Source organism: Coturnix japonica, chromosome 1 (assembly GCF_001577835.2).
Source record: "Coturnix japonica isolate 7356 chromosome 1, Coturnix japonica 2.1, whole genome shotgun sequence".
Classification (NCBI taxonomy): Eukaryota; Metazoa; Chordata; class Aves; order Galliformes; family Phasianidae; genus Coturnix; species Coturnix japonica.
The window spans coordinates 172,842,477-172,858,816 of NC_029516.1; the positions used below are offsets into that span (position 1 = coordinate 172,842,477).

General features: G+C 42.6%; 1 protein-coding gene across 1 annotated transcript in view; it reads left to right on the forward strand.

Moving 5' to 3' along the window:
* PAK1 (p21 (RAC1) activated kinase 1) overlaps nt 1-16,340 on the forward strand; it is a 59,206-nt gene that overhangs the window by 31,023 nt on the left and 11,843 nt on the right. Inside the window, exons 3-10 of the mRNA XM_015852504.2 lie at nt 4,348-4,558; nt 8,038-8,138; nt 8,778-8,925; nt 9,155-9,192; nt 10,789-10,905; nt 11,019-11,193; nt 13,606-13,669; nt 14,492-14,540. Of these exons, the coding sequence (XP_015707990.1) occupies nt 4,369-4,558; nt 8,038-8,138; nt 8,778-8,925; nt 9,155-9,192; nt 10,789-10,905; nt 11,019-11,193; nt 13,606-13,669; nt 14,492-14,540 (882 nt within the window). The 5' untranslated portion in view covers nt 4,348-4,368. The remainder of the gene's footprint in view (nt 1-4,347; nt 4,559-8,037; nt 8,139-8,777; nt 8,926-9,154; nt 9,193-10,788; nt 10,906-11,018; nt 11,194-13,605; nt 13,670-14,491; nt 14,541-16,340) is intronic.

A 16,340-nucleotide genomic window follows, 5' to 3' on the forward strand; every position in this document is an offset into this window, starting at 1 on the left:
TCCAGGTGAAACATTCATGGGGTGTTTTTCTTTCAGTGCAAGGCTGTGCTTGAGACTGCAGCTTAGTCCCATGCAAAGTAATAAAGAAAAAAATGAATGAATGCCTTTTCAGCCTGTGTCGAAACCCAGCTGGTAAACTGCACAGTTAATTTTCTGCTGGGATTTGGATGAAAGGATGACACACAGTGAGAGAATCTCTGCTGCTTGCAATGTGTTTGAACAAAGCAGGAGCCAGCCCTGGCTTTTTTGGGCAATACAAGGAGGAAGGTGATTTTAACTACGTGTGCATAAGCAATGTCCAGCCAGGAGATGAAAGGATACATGGATGCTGGTGCAGAGGTAAAATGCTGGTTCTGTTTAGAAGAACACTTGCTGAGCATCCTCCTTCCCCCCTCTCTTTTCATATCGTTAATTCATCTGTAAGTTGTAGTAACTTCCAGCTACTGTCTCGCCAGGCTGCATGAATTATAAATGGCTGTTTTATGAGTTTTTATGTTGACTCCAGCCATTAATATGCATTGGACAGTTTTCTTTATTGCATCTACTGCATTGTAGGCTTTCAACTCTCATGATGATGATGATTTTTTCTTAATTACTTTCTGTTTTAGCAATCAAGTTATTTGCCTGCCCTGCTCAAGGAATGCAAAGAAAACACAACCAACTCAATAGAAACTGACAGTTCAGCATGGAGCATCAGGCTTCATAGAATCACTGGAGCTGGAAATGACCCATAAAGGTCATTTAGTCCATCCCCCCTGCAACAGACAGAGACACCTACAGTTAGAGTAGGTTTGAAATGAGCTTGTTTAGCAGAGGCAAAAAGTGGCATAAATGAAGGATTTTTGCTCTCTTTTTTCATTTTCATGCAGGTGTCTTAAATACAGTAGTGCCAGAGGGCTCCACATATGCTGAGGTCACGCTCTGCAAGACAGACTGGGTAGCCTGTGACTGTTACTGTAGGAAAGATGCAGAAATGACGTGTGAGAAGGGTCTGTTGAGTTTGCAGTTTGACTCTGTTGAGGCTGGGGCAATCTAATTGGTTTTAAAAGCTGATGGATAGGGACAGAGTGCTCCTAGAGGCTGCCATAACTTCTGATACAAGCCTGGATGCCATTGACCTTCTTGATCACCCAGCACACTCTTGGCTTGTGCTCAGGTTCTGGTCAACTAACAACCCCTAACAATCCTTTTCCTCCACAATCCTTTTGAGGGACATGGTTTAGTAGGCATGGGGGTGATGGGTTCATGGTTGGACTAGATGATCTTAATGGTCTTCTGCAATCTTAATGATTCTATGATTCTATAACTTAACTCATGGTAGTCATAGGCTGTGTAAAAACTGTGTAAAACAAAGTCACTGTATATGTAAAACTTTTATTTTCATGAGGGCTGTCTGCTGGAACAACCTGGGCTTCAGTCTTTCAGTGCTCTGGAATGGCTGCAGAAATCATAGTCCTAGACCGTTCCTTCCTGGTGGTGTCTGGTTTGCTTTGAGTGCTCCTATTTTAATGTATAATTGTAGAGAATAATGGTGTCTGCATCTACAGCGTTCTCCCTCATCCGACAGCAGTTGAAAAGTTCACATGCTGTGTAACTGCTTTCACTGTTAGTTTATAGTCCTGCTGCTGAAACAGAAGATGGATTTCTCTGAGTTCAGCATGAGCAGCACAGTCAGGCTGATGTGGAGAGGGAAGGAAGATCAATCCGGTGACGCTTCACATTCCTGCTGGGATGGATCGTGTGGAGCAGTGACTCACTTCAGCTCTAAGGTTTCGCCAACTGCTGAAGCAATTGCCTGCTGCTCTGAAATTCAGCAGAGCCTTTACACAAGGGAAGTTGTTTCAGTTCTGCTTACAAGGAGATTATTCTTGGGAGGAAAGAATTTGAGCAGTCAACCTGGCTACACGATGAGGGCTGCCTCTGTAGCCACGCTGGTGCTGCGAGGACATGGGAAGATAGATATGATCCTGTTAGGGCAGAGCTTCATCCAAAAACATGGAAACACACAGGAGTTTAAAACACAACAATGTTGACTCTGGGGGTAGACCATGTTTCCATGTTTCAGTGGGATGACTGGAGCAAATTCTTATTTTTTCATGTAAATACCTTGTGGAAAAAGCCTTGTGGGGTCCCTTAATAACAGTAGTCCTTATTGCAAGGACTAGCTGCTGCAGAACCAATCTCTTAATTTGGTAGGTTGAAGGATTTCTCCCACCTTCGGTCTCCAAGAGGATTAAATATCTCTTGTAACACATAAGAGTTGGATTGCAAGAGGGATTTGGGGACTTGAGCGATGGGAAAGGAGGCTGCGCTATAGGCTTTGTCCTTGTGAAAGCTGCATTTATCAAACATATATAAACAAGTGTTGTTTGTTGTAAAATATGTAACTTCTCAGTAATTAGTTTCTCTTTCGGGGAATAGCGGAACGTAAACAAGAGTTTGTACTGCTGGCACTTCCAGCCTTGCCATAAAACAGTGATTCACTTGTACTGGATGTACAAGTATATGGAAGTAATGTACTTCCTTTCTGACTGGGTGTTTTTGAAAAGCTGTCTTATACTAAAGAAAATGGAAGTAGATTTCTATGGTGTTTTGCACTGATGCAGCTGGGAGTGAAGATGCTTGACAGAGAGATTTTTTCATAGGTTTTCATGGTCTTTCTTATTTTACTTACATTCTCTTTTAACTCCCTCAGTACTACACTGATTTCTGCCTATTATGGAATTAAAACTCTGTGTATGAAGGCTTGTCCAAAGCCTTATGGGCTGTGCACCCCTGCCAGCCCTCCTGCTTAAGCACACGTGTGAAGAAACCACAGAACAAATACATGAAGATGGATCTACAGACCAAGTGTGGCTTGGCAGGCAGTAGCCAGGGAACCACTGCTTTCAGCAAGGTCCAGCTTGTTACTAGCGAGTGCCTACAGTGGTCAGCATTTGCTTCCTCTTGACTCCATACATGCAGCAGAGGGAAACTGCTGGTAAAGCATGCTCTGAACCAACATCATTAGTTGGACCAAAAAAGTCTTGGAAGAGGACCTTAGTGTGGTTGTGGGATCTGTTTGAAGTGTAATCCAGAGTATTAAAATCCACTTCAGTACAGTTCTTCTCAGTCCATCCTATGGAAAAGCAACTCCCTGGGCCAGCAGACTTTGTAAGCTGACTTCTTGCTTGCAGAGAGCAAACCAATTCTTGCTTTTCACTACCACATAATCCTCCCTGAATGAAACATCTTCCCCTATTGCTTGTGAAATTCAGAAAGCTGTTGAACTGCTTTTCTACCCAAACCAAATCGTTCCTTCTTTGGTCTCTGTCCTTTGGTTAACTCCTAACTTTCTGTTGAGAGAATCATGCAAGTGAATTTCAGTCTCTGGAAGGATCTCTCTGCAACCTGACTTCTGAAGTCAGGCTGATCTCATTTGGGTGGAACAAGCTGGTTGCTGCAGAGGAATCTATTACCCAGTTCACAAGCTTCCGTCTTTAAATCCTCACAGCAGGGTTTATTTACTTAGAGATTAATGTGTATATTGAGGATCAGTGTTCTGGCTGTCTGAATTGTGCTTCAAGTATGCTGCTATGGCAGGAAGGCCGGGGCCCAGCAAACACTGCAGGACTTGACATGGAGGTGACACGGATGCAACACTGATGCTTTCTGCCCATCTCCCTCTGGTGCATTTCAATGCATTTTCAGTGATGGAGCCTGAGTGGCTGTATCCATGCTCTTTGATTGCAAACTTCAGTCCCTGTGCATCATGTTACTGCCTGAGCTGGAGGTTGATGCAAACCTGTTGAGGCAGATTTTGGCAGAGCTAGAATGGATCCGAGAGGTCTTATTTGGAAGAAGGTATTTCTGACAAAGTATTTGTCATAGATGGTGGATTCGCTGTTCTTGGAGGAGTTCAAGAACTGTGGATATGTGGTTAGTGGACATAGTGGAAATGGGTTGGCAGTTGGACTTGATGGTCTTAGAGTCTTCCGGCCTCAATGGTTGTAAGATTATGTTGGCTGCTGTCAGATATCCCTGCTCTCTGCTACCTGGGATTTGCTGCTTTTTCTGCTCACCCTCACCCTACACTTCTGCTTCATGTTATACTTGAGGTCTGGCTGTACCCCGCAAACAAGCTTTTTGTGATAATTAGTAACTGAAACTCTTCAATATAATAGAAATGATTGGGATCTCAAGTGGAATGTGTGCTGACGCTTTGCATTGGTGTGAGGCTGCACGTTTGTCTGAAAATACCTGTGTGTGGTTTATTTGACAGCATGTGATTCTAATTTACAAAAAAAACCCAACTCTAACTCAACAAACCACAAAGCTTCTTACTTCTTTTTCTTCCTCCTTTGCTAGTAACGGCCTCTACATCTGAAGATGTCTAACAATGGAGTTGAAACAGAAGACAAACCACCTGCTCCTCCGATGAGAAATACCAGCACTATGATTGGATCAGGAAGCAAAGACACCGGGACTTTAAACCATGGCTCAAAACCTTTGCCACCCAACCCAGAAGAAAAAAAGAAGAGGGACCGATTTTACCGATCTATTTTACCAGGAGATAAAAGTACAGTATTGTGGCTTTCCTTATAAAACTTATGTCTCAGTTTTGCTCTGGATGGCTGTTGCTTAACGATGGTTTGGAAGATGGCTCATGTTCATTTCTTGCATAGCTGTTGTTGTCATTTTGGGGTATATGTGATGCTGGCTCTAGTTCTGTTTTCTTATCCTAATGATTAATTCTACCACAATTAATCTATCCCTCTTAATCTGCTTTTGTGCTTTTCTTCCCCTTTAATTATGAGAACAGCATCCCTAAAAGACGGGACAAGCTCTGCCAGCTCCTAGCATGACTTATCCATAATGATTTTGAAAATCATATAAACCTTGTGTTCCCAGTTACAAGCTGATGAGTTAAAGCTGCAATTGTCAGTTCCTTTGGTGGGGAAGGGGAAGCTTTTTGCCTGTTTCTTGTTACAGCAAGTATGTGTAAAGCATGAGTAACAGTCCATTTCCTGCCAGGACTGTCACATGTTACTGCATGGTCTGCTGTAACAAGCTTACAGTCGAAGGTGTAATTTCTCATTTATTCTAGATTTTGTGTCATGATTTTTCTACTTGCTGTTACAAACAATTTCTCACCACAAATTCTTGCACGTTTCTTGTGAAGGGAAGGAATTGTCTCCTGTTGCAGACACCGTAACAGATGGAAATGGAGAGAGAAGCTGTGAATTGAAATTCTAAATCATAATGATGTCGATAATTTCCAAACTCTCTCATGAATCTTAAAGTAATATAAGAAAAAAAAATCTCTATCCTGAAGTATCTACTGATTCCTTTTTATATCTGACCTATTTATTTTTTTTTGGACTTCTCTTTCTAGTACATCAGAGTCTGCATTGCAATGGTGTCTGGACATTGGATAACTGAAAGTCTTAAGTACCTGCAACTTGCTTGCCTTCATGAAGGAAGCTGCCTCCTTGATTTTTTGTTACAGAACAAAGTCTAATTGGTGTGCTAATTTAAATCACAGAGATAGAAGTTCAGGGAGAACTTGGATTCGTTTATAGCCATTGATTTTTTAATTCTGCAACCCAGGAACCCGTGAACTCTATTAAACATTTGCAGGATACTGGTTAGAACTTGCCTTTATGTGTATTAATCCTGAAGAACTGTAAGATTTTGGTGTCAGCAGAGTGTTTGTAAGACCTTTAGGCTCAACAGTTGCAGAAAACAAAGAAATAACCTGAAATGTTGAAGATGAAAATAAACATGACATTAAATACTGTAGAATATAAAGGAGATATGGTAACTGAAATGGTAAACAGCTCAGGTAAAAGAGATACTACCACTGATATTAAGCTTTAAGCCTGCACATCCTGAAGTTTGGCCAACATGGCAGATGCTTTCAGACATGAGAGATTTTTGTCTAGCCAAGCCCAACAGAGCCTTCTGTTGCAATGCATCTGCCCAAACTAGAACGACTGCTTCTGTCCTACAATTCTTGTCAAGCAAAAATTAGCTTTAACACCATCACCTCCACTTCTTATTGGCTGATTTTCACCTTAGGAACGTTTTTCTGATCTCAGATGACAACTAAATTCTCTCCTGCTGCTTAACTGCTCCTTACCAGGCTGCTTTGGAAGTGCCATGTTCTCTCTGCAATTGGAAGGTGTAGTTCTAATGTCCCCTGTCCCAGCCTAACCCTTAACTTTAATACTGGATGGAACCTCTCCAAATGCATGCTCCCGTGATATCATATTAGCAGGAGCTGTGACCATTCAAGTCTTTCTGGTTTCAGTCACTTCTTGGGGTGTATGAACCAGGCAAACATGGCACATTTTGTTCTGCTGGTGTTTGCTGAGCTCTGCTGCTGATTCACAAAGAGCCAGAGTAGTACCACGAAGTAATGATGTATAGTGTCTATGAGCCCTTTCCATGCTGGTTTCACTGCTGCAGTTGTGTGGGTATCTTGCATCTTCGGGGCTTTTTGACCCACTACATGGATAACGTGATCACTATAGATGGGGAGTACATGTTCAGCGAGACTGAGTGCCCATCTCTTTAGTTCTTTTCAGTTATATGCCTCCTACCATGTAATACATCTCTACCACAGAAAGCAATTATTAATGTTTGAATGCATTTAGGCTTGTAGGTCTGTTAGATTTTGCAACAAGAGCTTGTGGAAAGCATTGTCTTCTGAGAATTTTGGAGGAATGCTTCTGAATTCATGTGCCACCTTCATGTGCATTCACATGAGGCTCTAATTCAATCTGGGCACTGCAAAACCCTGAAAGAGGCATTCAGGCAGATTTAATAAAGTATACAAGAAAACATTTGTGGATTCACTGGCTGTAACGTTATATCTAAGGCAGAGTGATTTTAGCAAGAGTTATTGAGAGTCAGGAGAAATGCAGACAGTTGAGAATCTGTCGGAAGTGGTTGCAAGAAACTGTAAGGTTGTGGGGAGAGCATTAACTGCTGCTGTGAATGCAGAAAGCTGTCTTCCTTTTTCAGTCTAGAGAAGAGAAGGCTCTGGGGGGACCTCATTGCAGCCTGCCAGTACTTAAAGGAAGCTTATAAACAGGAGAGTGACAGACTTTTAACATGGTCTGATAGTGATACAAGAAGAGGGAATGATTTTACACTAAGAGAAGAGAGATTCAGATTAAATATTGGGATATTCCCTACTCAGAGAGCAGTGAGACACTGGCATAGAGAGCTGTGGGTGCCCCATCTCTGGAGGTGCCCAGGGCCAGGCTGGATGAGATCCTGGGCAACCTGAGCTGATAGGGGGCAACCAGCCCATGGCAGGAATTGGAACTGGGTGGGCTTTTAAGATCCCTTCCCTTCCCTTACGATCCTCGTCCTCCTCCCCCAAGTTTCAGGCCTCTGGACTGCAGCTGGCAACTCAGTCTGGCTTGGAGCAATGGTCTGCATAACATGATGTTTCAGCTGGCTCTCTCCATATCTCTTTTTTTCTTGCTTTCTGTCTGCTCCCAGTGCAGCATTTTCTGTATACCTGCTGGATGCAGCTGCTTGGACCTTCTCTGGCAGGCTTCCATGTTGCAGATGCTCGCCATCTGCTAACAAGCAGCTGCTTCTGGCCTCTGGCTTCCACCTCTGTGGTGGCTGCTTCAGCATTTCAGCTTTCTCTCCACATTCACAGACTCACAAAGAAGCCTCCCAGGCTTCTGAAATGCCTGAGGTTGAGAATTCATATTGCCAAAAGTGCACTGCGGAACGTCAGCTACAAAACAAAACTCTCTGGCTTGTAAGGTTTTGTAGTAGAAGCACACACAGTCTACTTGGTTGTCTTCATAAATTCTATTTTGATGTTGGACTCTGATCTTTTTTGCCCCTTTACAGCATCTGCCCTGTAGTGAGTTAAGAAAGTTTTGTAACTTGCTATTCTGCCTCAGATTGAAATCTACCACAAAAGGGGCTGTGGGTGCTTAGATAAATTTATCTATAAATTAGATAAATTGGAAGCTGTCAGGGAGATCTTGAAGGACTGATGGATAGTTTTGTTGTTGTCTCCTCTAGCCAACAAGAAGAAAGAGAAGGAGCGGCCGGAGATCTCCCTCCCTTCTGACTTTGAACACACAATTCATGTGGGGTTTGATGCAGTCACTGGAGAATTCACAGTAAGTGATTTGTAGGAAAAGAGAACTGTGTGGTTTGGCATATTGCTGGGAGGAGCCAGGACCTATTAATCTTTTATATGGTAACACTGGAAAGGCTATTACCATCATCAGGTTTGATCTACATCTGTAGAGGCAGCCACTGATTCCTGCTGATAGAGTGTTTGTCAAGCTTGGTGCATCCCAGGAGCCCAGGCTGCCAGCAGACTTTTCCTCTCCTGTTTTTTTGGCTGACGTGGACAGCAAAACTTGATATATCTCCCTTCCCTTCCACTTCTAGAGCTGGATTAGTTCTACAGCATAGTCCGTGTCCTCTAAATGGAGCTCAGGTTTTTGCTTTAGGACACACACAACTGTGCATACCTGTTTGTGCCAGAATGTGCATGTGCTGTCCTAGGGCTAAATGGCAGATACTTCTATGCATTTGTTTTTTAATGGACATGCAAAATAGTAGGGAGACAGAGTTGTATTTCATCATTTTGTTCCTCTTAATTTGATTGGGAGATAGGGTTTAATAACAGCAGTTACTCGCAAGCAAGATGGTTTTATCCGTGCTTATTTCTTTTAAAGACACTTTGCTCTCCTACCCTGAACTGACCACACTAGGTCATCTGTGGGCTAATGTAGTACATCTCCCCACAGGGAATGCCAGAGCAATGGGCTCGGTTACTACAGACCTCCAACATCACCAAGTTAGAGCAGAAGAAGAACCCTCAGGCAGTGCTGGATGTACTGGAGTTTTACAACTCCAAGAAGACCTCCAGCAGCCAGAAGTACATGAGTTTCACAGGTATTTATATGGATACTTTGTCCAGCTTTGTGTTATTCATTGGATATAGGGATTTTATGTTGTTAGATCAACGAGTAGATCTGTCTTTTCAGTGTCTGCTTGAGCACCCGTCTTCTTCTGAAAAATACTATTCTGCCATTTTTCTTGTACCTTCCAAAAGGAGCTTGTCCCTTTCTCCTCTCCCCAGTGCTGCTGTGTTTACAACTACATTAATATCTCTTTCTTTCAGATAAGCTGGCAGAGGAATACAATTCATCAAATACTCTGGTAAGCCTTCACATCATCTCTGGAGTTCGGGGATTTAAAAACTTGCATTGGAACTTAAAAACATTGGGTAGTTTTATCTGTGTAGCTTTTAGTTTGCTTAGTGCTTGAAAATCATTTTAAAGATGCTTAGGGACATAGTGGGCATTGGTGGTGATGGGTTGATGGTTGGGCTTAATGATCTTTGTGATCTTTTCCAACCTTTGTGATTCTATGATTGTATATAGTCAATATGTTTATAAAAACAGGCAAGTTATTCTAAAAGGACACATTGTTTGTACATGAAAAAAAAAAAGCTGTGGTAAAGCCAAGTAGACAGAAGAGGCCTTTACTATTAAAATAATAGAAGTCAGTGAATTGATGTGTAGAAATAGTGCTGTTTTCATATAAATTGATCCATTCCTTCATCTGTTTATTTTGGGTGGGGTAATCTAGAAAACTACAACCACTTTGCTTTCAGGTTTTATATGTCTCTATAAACATCTGTGATCTAACAAAGTTTAATTACTAGCCCGAGAGGTTGGATTGAAGCAGTGTTGATTAACCAAGCTAATCTCAGCCAAGAAGGAAACAAAAGGTTCTCCTCCTCTCTGCCCAACCTTTGCTCTGTCCTCACCAGGACAGCACCACTCCACTTTGCTTGGAGACAGAGCTGAAATGCTCTGTAAAATTTACTTATGTATTTTTATGGGATAAACAAAACTTTATGTTTGGGGTGATTCGTAACAACACACAGTTCTCTCACCTCTAATTTTCTCACAGCCGTGACGTTATCTGGAGTTGGCTTGTTCTGCTCCCTTCTGTGAGCAGCATGTTGCTATTTGACCACTTAGGACTCTACTAAAAGAAAATATTTTTGGTCATTTTTATCATTACACCTCACTGTGCATCAGTCCTAAGAAGCTTAGAGTGTCCGAGAGCATTGGATTTTAATATGAATCCTGAAAAAAGCAGTAGTTAGCGGTCTGTTGAGGTGGCCCAATGTTTTCTGTAAGATGCTGGGTAACCTCTAATTTTAGAGAGATTCAGGAAATGCCCAGTACGTTGTTGTTTTTAATAGACAAAGCTTTTGTGTTACGTCAAGGGCACTTTGTCAAATATATGTCAGCGTGCTGGTTGCTGCTAAAACATAGAATCAGAGAAATGTTACCTTTTACCCCCCTTATTTCAGGGATGGATAACTTTAATACGTCAGGAAGTCTTTTTCCACTGCCACTCTTAGGGAACTGATGGTAAACTGGAGGCAGGAGCATGAGTAGAACTGGGCTTGAGTGGCTTGCCAAGTTTATTTTGGAGTGTCTGTAGTGTAGAGGACTGTGAATTTCAGTCATAGTATGGCTTGGGTTGGAAGGGACCCCAAGGATCATCAAGTACCAGCAGGTACTTCAGATCTGGTAGTAGACTGGGTTGCCCAGGGCTCCAACCAACCTGGCCTTGAACACCTCCAGCGATGGGGAATCAGCAGCCTCTCTGGGCAAAACAATTTTTTTCTGTGTTTCCTTCAAGACATTCTCTGTTAGGAGCTTAATCAGACATTTGTTACACGTTTACAACAAGCAATTAGGTTTTTATTTTTGCTATTCGTGTGACCACATGCAGAATGTGAAAGCTGTGTCTGAGACCCCTGCGGTGCCCTCTGTGTCTGAAGATGAAGATGATGATGACGATGCAGCTCCACCCCCTGTGATAGCACCACGACCTGAACACACCAAATCTGTGAGTACCAATACCTCCTTCAGCACAGTCACGCTCAGGTCTGGAGAAGATAAATGGTGTTTAAGTTATCATCTGCTTTGTATTAATACGTGTTTTTATTCAATAAAATTCAGATATACACCCGCTCTGTGATAGACCCTCTTCCTCCTCCTACCAGAGATGTGGCCACCTCTCCTATTTCTTCTCCCTCGGAAAACAACACAGCGACACCCGACATGTTGATCAGGAACGCGGAGAAACAAAAGAAAAAGCCAAAAATGTCAGATGAAGAGATTTTGGAAAAATTAAGTATGTCTTCCTGGAAAGAAAATTAATCAAATTCCATGTTCTCTTGTGTTGGTATCTTAAAAGCTGAGATGTTTGGGCACAGCTATTTTGAGATCCCTTACTGAAAACTTTGCCTTGTGACTGTGTGCCAAAATTGGGGCAGATGAAGAGGGAGAATGTAGATGTAAGCCGAGCACCTGTGATGCCAGCTGAAGGGCTCTGGGAGCTGCAGATCCTCAGACTCTGCAAAACGAGCCCTGAATATGTAACATCTACTTAACCACAAAGTCTGAGACTGCTCCACATCTTGATATTCCATAGCTATAGAGTGTGGGTGATTATATGGAAACGTTGCACCTGGGGTGAGCAGAACTTTCAGCTGTGACTAAAAGACGGAGAAAATCTTTGCAAACCCAAGTTCACCTCCCCTGATATCATGACATATTAAGTGTCCTGGCACTGTATGTATACACAGTAAATAACCCACATTTGTGGGTGTTATTTTTGTCTTTCTGTTGCGTCCCAGTTTCTTTGACAGTCCTTACCTTTAGTTTTTGGGTGTTATTTAAAGTGCTCCTCTACTGCCTGGCATTACTGGGATGTGCTATGGCAGCATTTGACAGCTGAAACAGCTGTTCTGTGCAATTGATTGCTGTCCTCAGCCTGGGCCAGCTTTTATTAGAGTAAAGCATTTCTAATTCTTTGAACTACTAACCCCGTGTTAATTACATGTGTGACTTGCATGTCAGATGGTGTAAATTGTGTTCGTACCCCTACAGTCAGGCTGGACTCCTCTGTTGAAAGTTTTTCCTTCTATTTAATGAAGCTAAGGCTAATACCTGAATCAAGAGAAACTTAATCTGAGAGCATAACTTCAGTACTTAATTCCTCTGAGATTAGGCCTAAATTGCATTGATGGCACGTAAGCTGGAAGTGTTTGCTATCTGAAAACTTGCCCTTTCAAGACTGGTTTCAGAACAACAACTTCTTCACTTGCTGAGTTAGCAGGACCTTTGTATCATTAAGGATTTGAGCCATTCTGTGACCAGGTAGGGCAAGCAGGGTCTGGAAAAAAGTGCAATTCTAATGCAAATACGTTTGCTTCTGTAAATCCTCACCTCTTAGCATTAGTACAAACATTAATGAATCCTCACCTGGCTTTTTGGGAGGTAGGAGACACTCCCTCCTTTTACAGATGAGAGAGGGTTAAACAGGACAAGACTGAGAGCTGACTCTCGCTGCTGCCCTGCAGCACTGTCCTGTGACTGCCTTGGGCAGACATTTGCCTCTCACAGTCTGAACTTGCATCCTGTGTTAGGCTTTAAGAGAAAGTTTATGAACATTAGTCCAGCAATGTGTGTCCTCAGGGCAGACAGCATTGCTGCAGTAATTGTGCAGTAGGGTGTACACAGTCTGATTTCTCTTCCCACCCTCCTCCCCAGGCAGGAGCCGTATTCCCCTCTTATTTCTGTCTGCCTTAAACCCCGTGGATTTGGCTGCTGGCCATTGGTGTCTGAAAATAGCCTGCTCTTACTCTGCTCGCTACTGGATTTCTTGGCATGATGACCACAAGCAGTTTCCTTGCCAATATGCATCTGTTTAGGTTCAGCCCCAGGCTGCTGCAAAGGCAGCACCGTATGTTGGCTGCTTGAGCAACTTGCAAACAACGCAGAGGCAGCGCTGCATCCCTTGATCCTATTAGAATCCTTGAATCATGAATGTTGAAAAAGACCACTGATAAAATCTAATGTTGCAGGGGAGATTTGTACCCACCTGAGCTCTAGGGATTGTTGGCCTGGATGTCCTCAGCCCTGAAGGATGTGATTCCCCTCCAGCTCTGGGGACATGATGAATATCACTGTCTTCAGGGAGCTTGGGGTTCCAGTGATGCTCTTTTTGGTGACTTCTCTAGCTTAATCCTTGGCCTTGGTGCTTCTTTGCCCTTGTTCTGTGAGCTCCCTCCACTACAGAAAGCTTGAGGTTATGTTTCTTGTGGATACCAAACCCACCTTGAGCCTGAGCAGCCCCTCACCACCTTGCAGAACACGAAGCCAAATGCTTTACCCTCCAAGGGATGCAATAACAGACTTTCTTTCAGCTGAACAGCCACATTAGGGAAAATGAGCGGAGTTTGCCTCAGGGTGCTCTCTAAACCCAGGAAAGCATGGCTGCAGTTGCATGGCAACTGCTACTAAAAGCCTCCTGCACTTTCCCTTGCTGCTGGGCTACTAATAGAGAAGCTGAGCAATGCCCAGAGCAATAGCTCTAGCTTCTTCCCCATGTCTTACAACCTATTAGTTAGATCAATAATGGCTATGTTATTACTGGTATGGAAAGGTGGTAAATACGTTTGTTCTGACAGAAGTCGTCATGGTGTTATGGTTGTATGGAAAAGTACTTCTCAGATTTACTTTGTTGCTGTTGTTTTTGTAGGAAGCATCGTGAGTGTGGGTGATCCAAAAAAGAAGTACACGCGCTTTGAGAAGATTGGACAAGGGTTGGTATATGCTTCCACTTCTCTCCTGTACCTTTGTGTTAAGAAAGAAGCTCTGAATCCAGGCTAAGTTAATCTGCTGGAAAAGCTGGTGATTATTTTTTCTGCTCCTTCCCCGGAGCTCTCTTCCCATTTCCTACCAAAGTTTTGAGTCACAGTGGCTGGGTTCTTTTGCGCAATTGTGTTTTAATAGAAGAAAATATGTCATTAGATGATCAGGTTGCTAAAGATAGCTGTAGGCAGGGATGGAGCCTGTTTATTTTCAGAATGCAAGGCTGAAATCACTGATTTGCTTTCTGAGTTAACTCTCCTCGATGCTGGTGTTGTGCTACTCTTAGCAGAGTAGGGGAAAGAAGAGGTTTGGGGAGAGGCTACATTGAGGTGCATCATGGAAAGATGCATCTGTGCTGAGGTCCAGACTCCCATTCCTCTCACTTCAAATGCCACATTTGTTTACTTTATCTCATCATGTCTGCTCTGTAGTCACATTGGGCAGTCTGCAAGCCAGGGCACTGCTGTCATGCTAGTTTAGCTCATGGTCCTACAAGCTGTGCTGCATTGCTGGTTTAGCTGCAAGGATTTGGATGGCCCGACTGTTCCATACCAGGAGCTTTGCTCCCCATTGGAACTTCTCCAGTAGTGATGTTGGCTAAGAAGTATTTCAGATTACATTTACCACTGGAATTATTGACTTGATAAAGAATGGGAGTGAGGCAAGTAGTAGTAGGAGTATGTTAAATACCGTCCTGCTGTGAGACAGTAATAAGATTATTATTATTATTATTATTCCTTTTCATTGTTGTTATTCTTCTCCCTTTTCTTTAGAGCCTCAGGTACGGTTTACACAGCAATGGATGTAGCTACAGGACAGGAGGTAAGTGCTGCCAAAATACCACTTCAGGAGACAATCCAACATGCACTGAAAGTTACAGTTGATGCTATAGAATAAAGATATTCTTCCAGGTTCATGACACTTTGTTTTTAATGAAGCATTTGTTTCCTTACTAATGAGGCACAGTCAAGTGGTCTGAGCAGTAAACTGGAAAAATGATTTCCCAGCTTTTAATACCAGAATCACTTTGTATTTTTAAAGAACCTTTCTGTGACCACAAAGGCAGGAAGCAAATGTTGAGACCAGGCAGCTCCTTAGCAGGAGTTTTCCTCTTCATCCCTGGTATTTCATAGTTATTGAATGAAATGAACTGGAAGATACCTTTGAAAGCCAACTGGTCCAACTCTGCTGCATTGAACAGGGACACCCACAGCTCCATCAGGTGCTCAGAGCCCATCCAGCCTGACCTTGAGTGTCTCTGTGGATGGGGCATCACCACCTCTCACAGCAGCCTGTCTCAGTGCGTCACCACCCTTATCATAAAAAACACTTTATTTCCAATTGAAATCTCTGTTTTAGTTTGAAATAATTTCCCCTTGTCTTATCAGAAAAGTCCCTGCTAAGGGTTATTCCTCCCCCCGTGTAAATCCTTTTACATCTTCTTTTCCTTTGCTTCGTACACATAACTTACACCAGTTGCATAGAAATGCCCACATGCTTTTTGCCCTTGGCTTGAGAGACAAGGAGTGTCTTTTTATTTTTTTTCTTTCCTGAATATTGAAAAGTGCTGTGCACATTGCATGCATGCATAATAAATCAGTAGTGATGGATATGCAGCACCTGTGGAAATGATTATTGCTAGATGGAGGACTGTTAAAGAGGAAAGTGTATGCATTATTCCAGATATCTTTATGGAAGTCTGCTGCACTGTGTGTCTACTCTGCATTTGTACAATGTCAGGGTTATCCACCAGTGAATTTCATAACTCTTCTTTTCCAATTCCTGAAGAAATAACAGAGTTTAATTGCAGCCTCTGAGGAAGGGGTGCTGCATGTATATTGAAGCAATGAGAAGTTCTGTTCTCCTTCTGGATCCCTTCAGTGACTCCCACGTGAATATTTGAACTCTTGCAGTAGAACAGACTTTTAAATCATTCCCTTTATGGTAGCTTGATTGGTCCCTGGATTTTTTAATATTGCATTTGGGATCACTGCAGCTTTGACATCATGTGTTAACCTGTTCCTTTCTGTGAAGCACTGCTGGTACCTGCACTGAGAGCTCAGCGAAAGGCAGCACTTATTAGAAGTGCATAAGGGAATTTCTTTATTGTGCAACATACGAGAGCCTTGTGCAGCTGCCAGGATTAAGAATACTCATGATTATCACTGATTATGCCTATTGAGTGTAACTACAGCTATTTACTTTGTACCTTAATACAGTCATAGATAAGGAAAACACCCCTTCATGCAAGCATTCTCTTGGGTCTGCCTCTGAACAGGAGTGTGGACACGCAGAGGCTTCCTCAGTATTGCTCTGGAATTTCTCTATCTGCAGCAAATACTTCGTCTCTTGTTCATCTTTCATTCTCTTCTCCTTGTGCAAAGAGCAGCATGGGGTCTTTGTCTCTGCCTTACTTAAGTACTGTCTGGCAGCCTTATGAATACTGTGGAAAAGCAGCATGATGTCTGTTCTTGACTTATTGTCTGCTGACATTTTTCTGTAGAATCTCCTGCTATACTATCAAAATGCTAATTGTAACTATCTGTATTGGCTTGTTGCTTCTAATCCTTGTTTTTGTGAGCTCTAGTTACTGGCTCCCCTCCATTAGCTTATAGTGCTTTC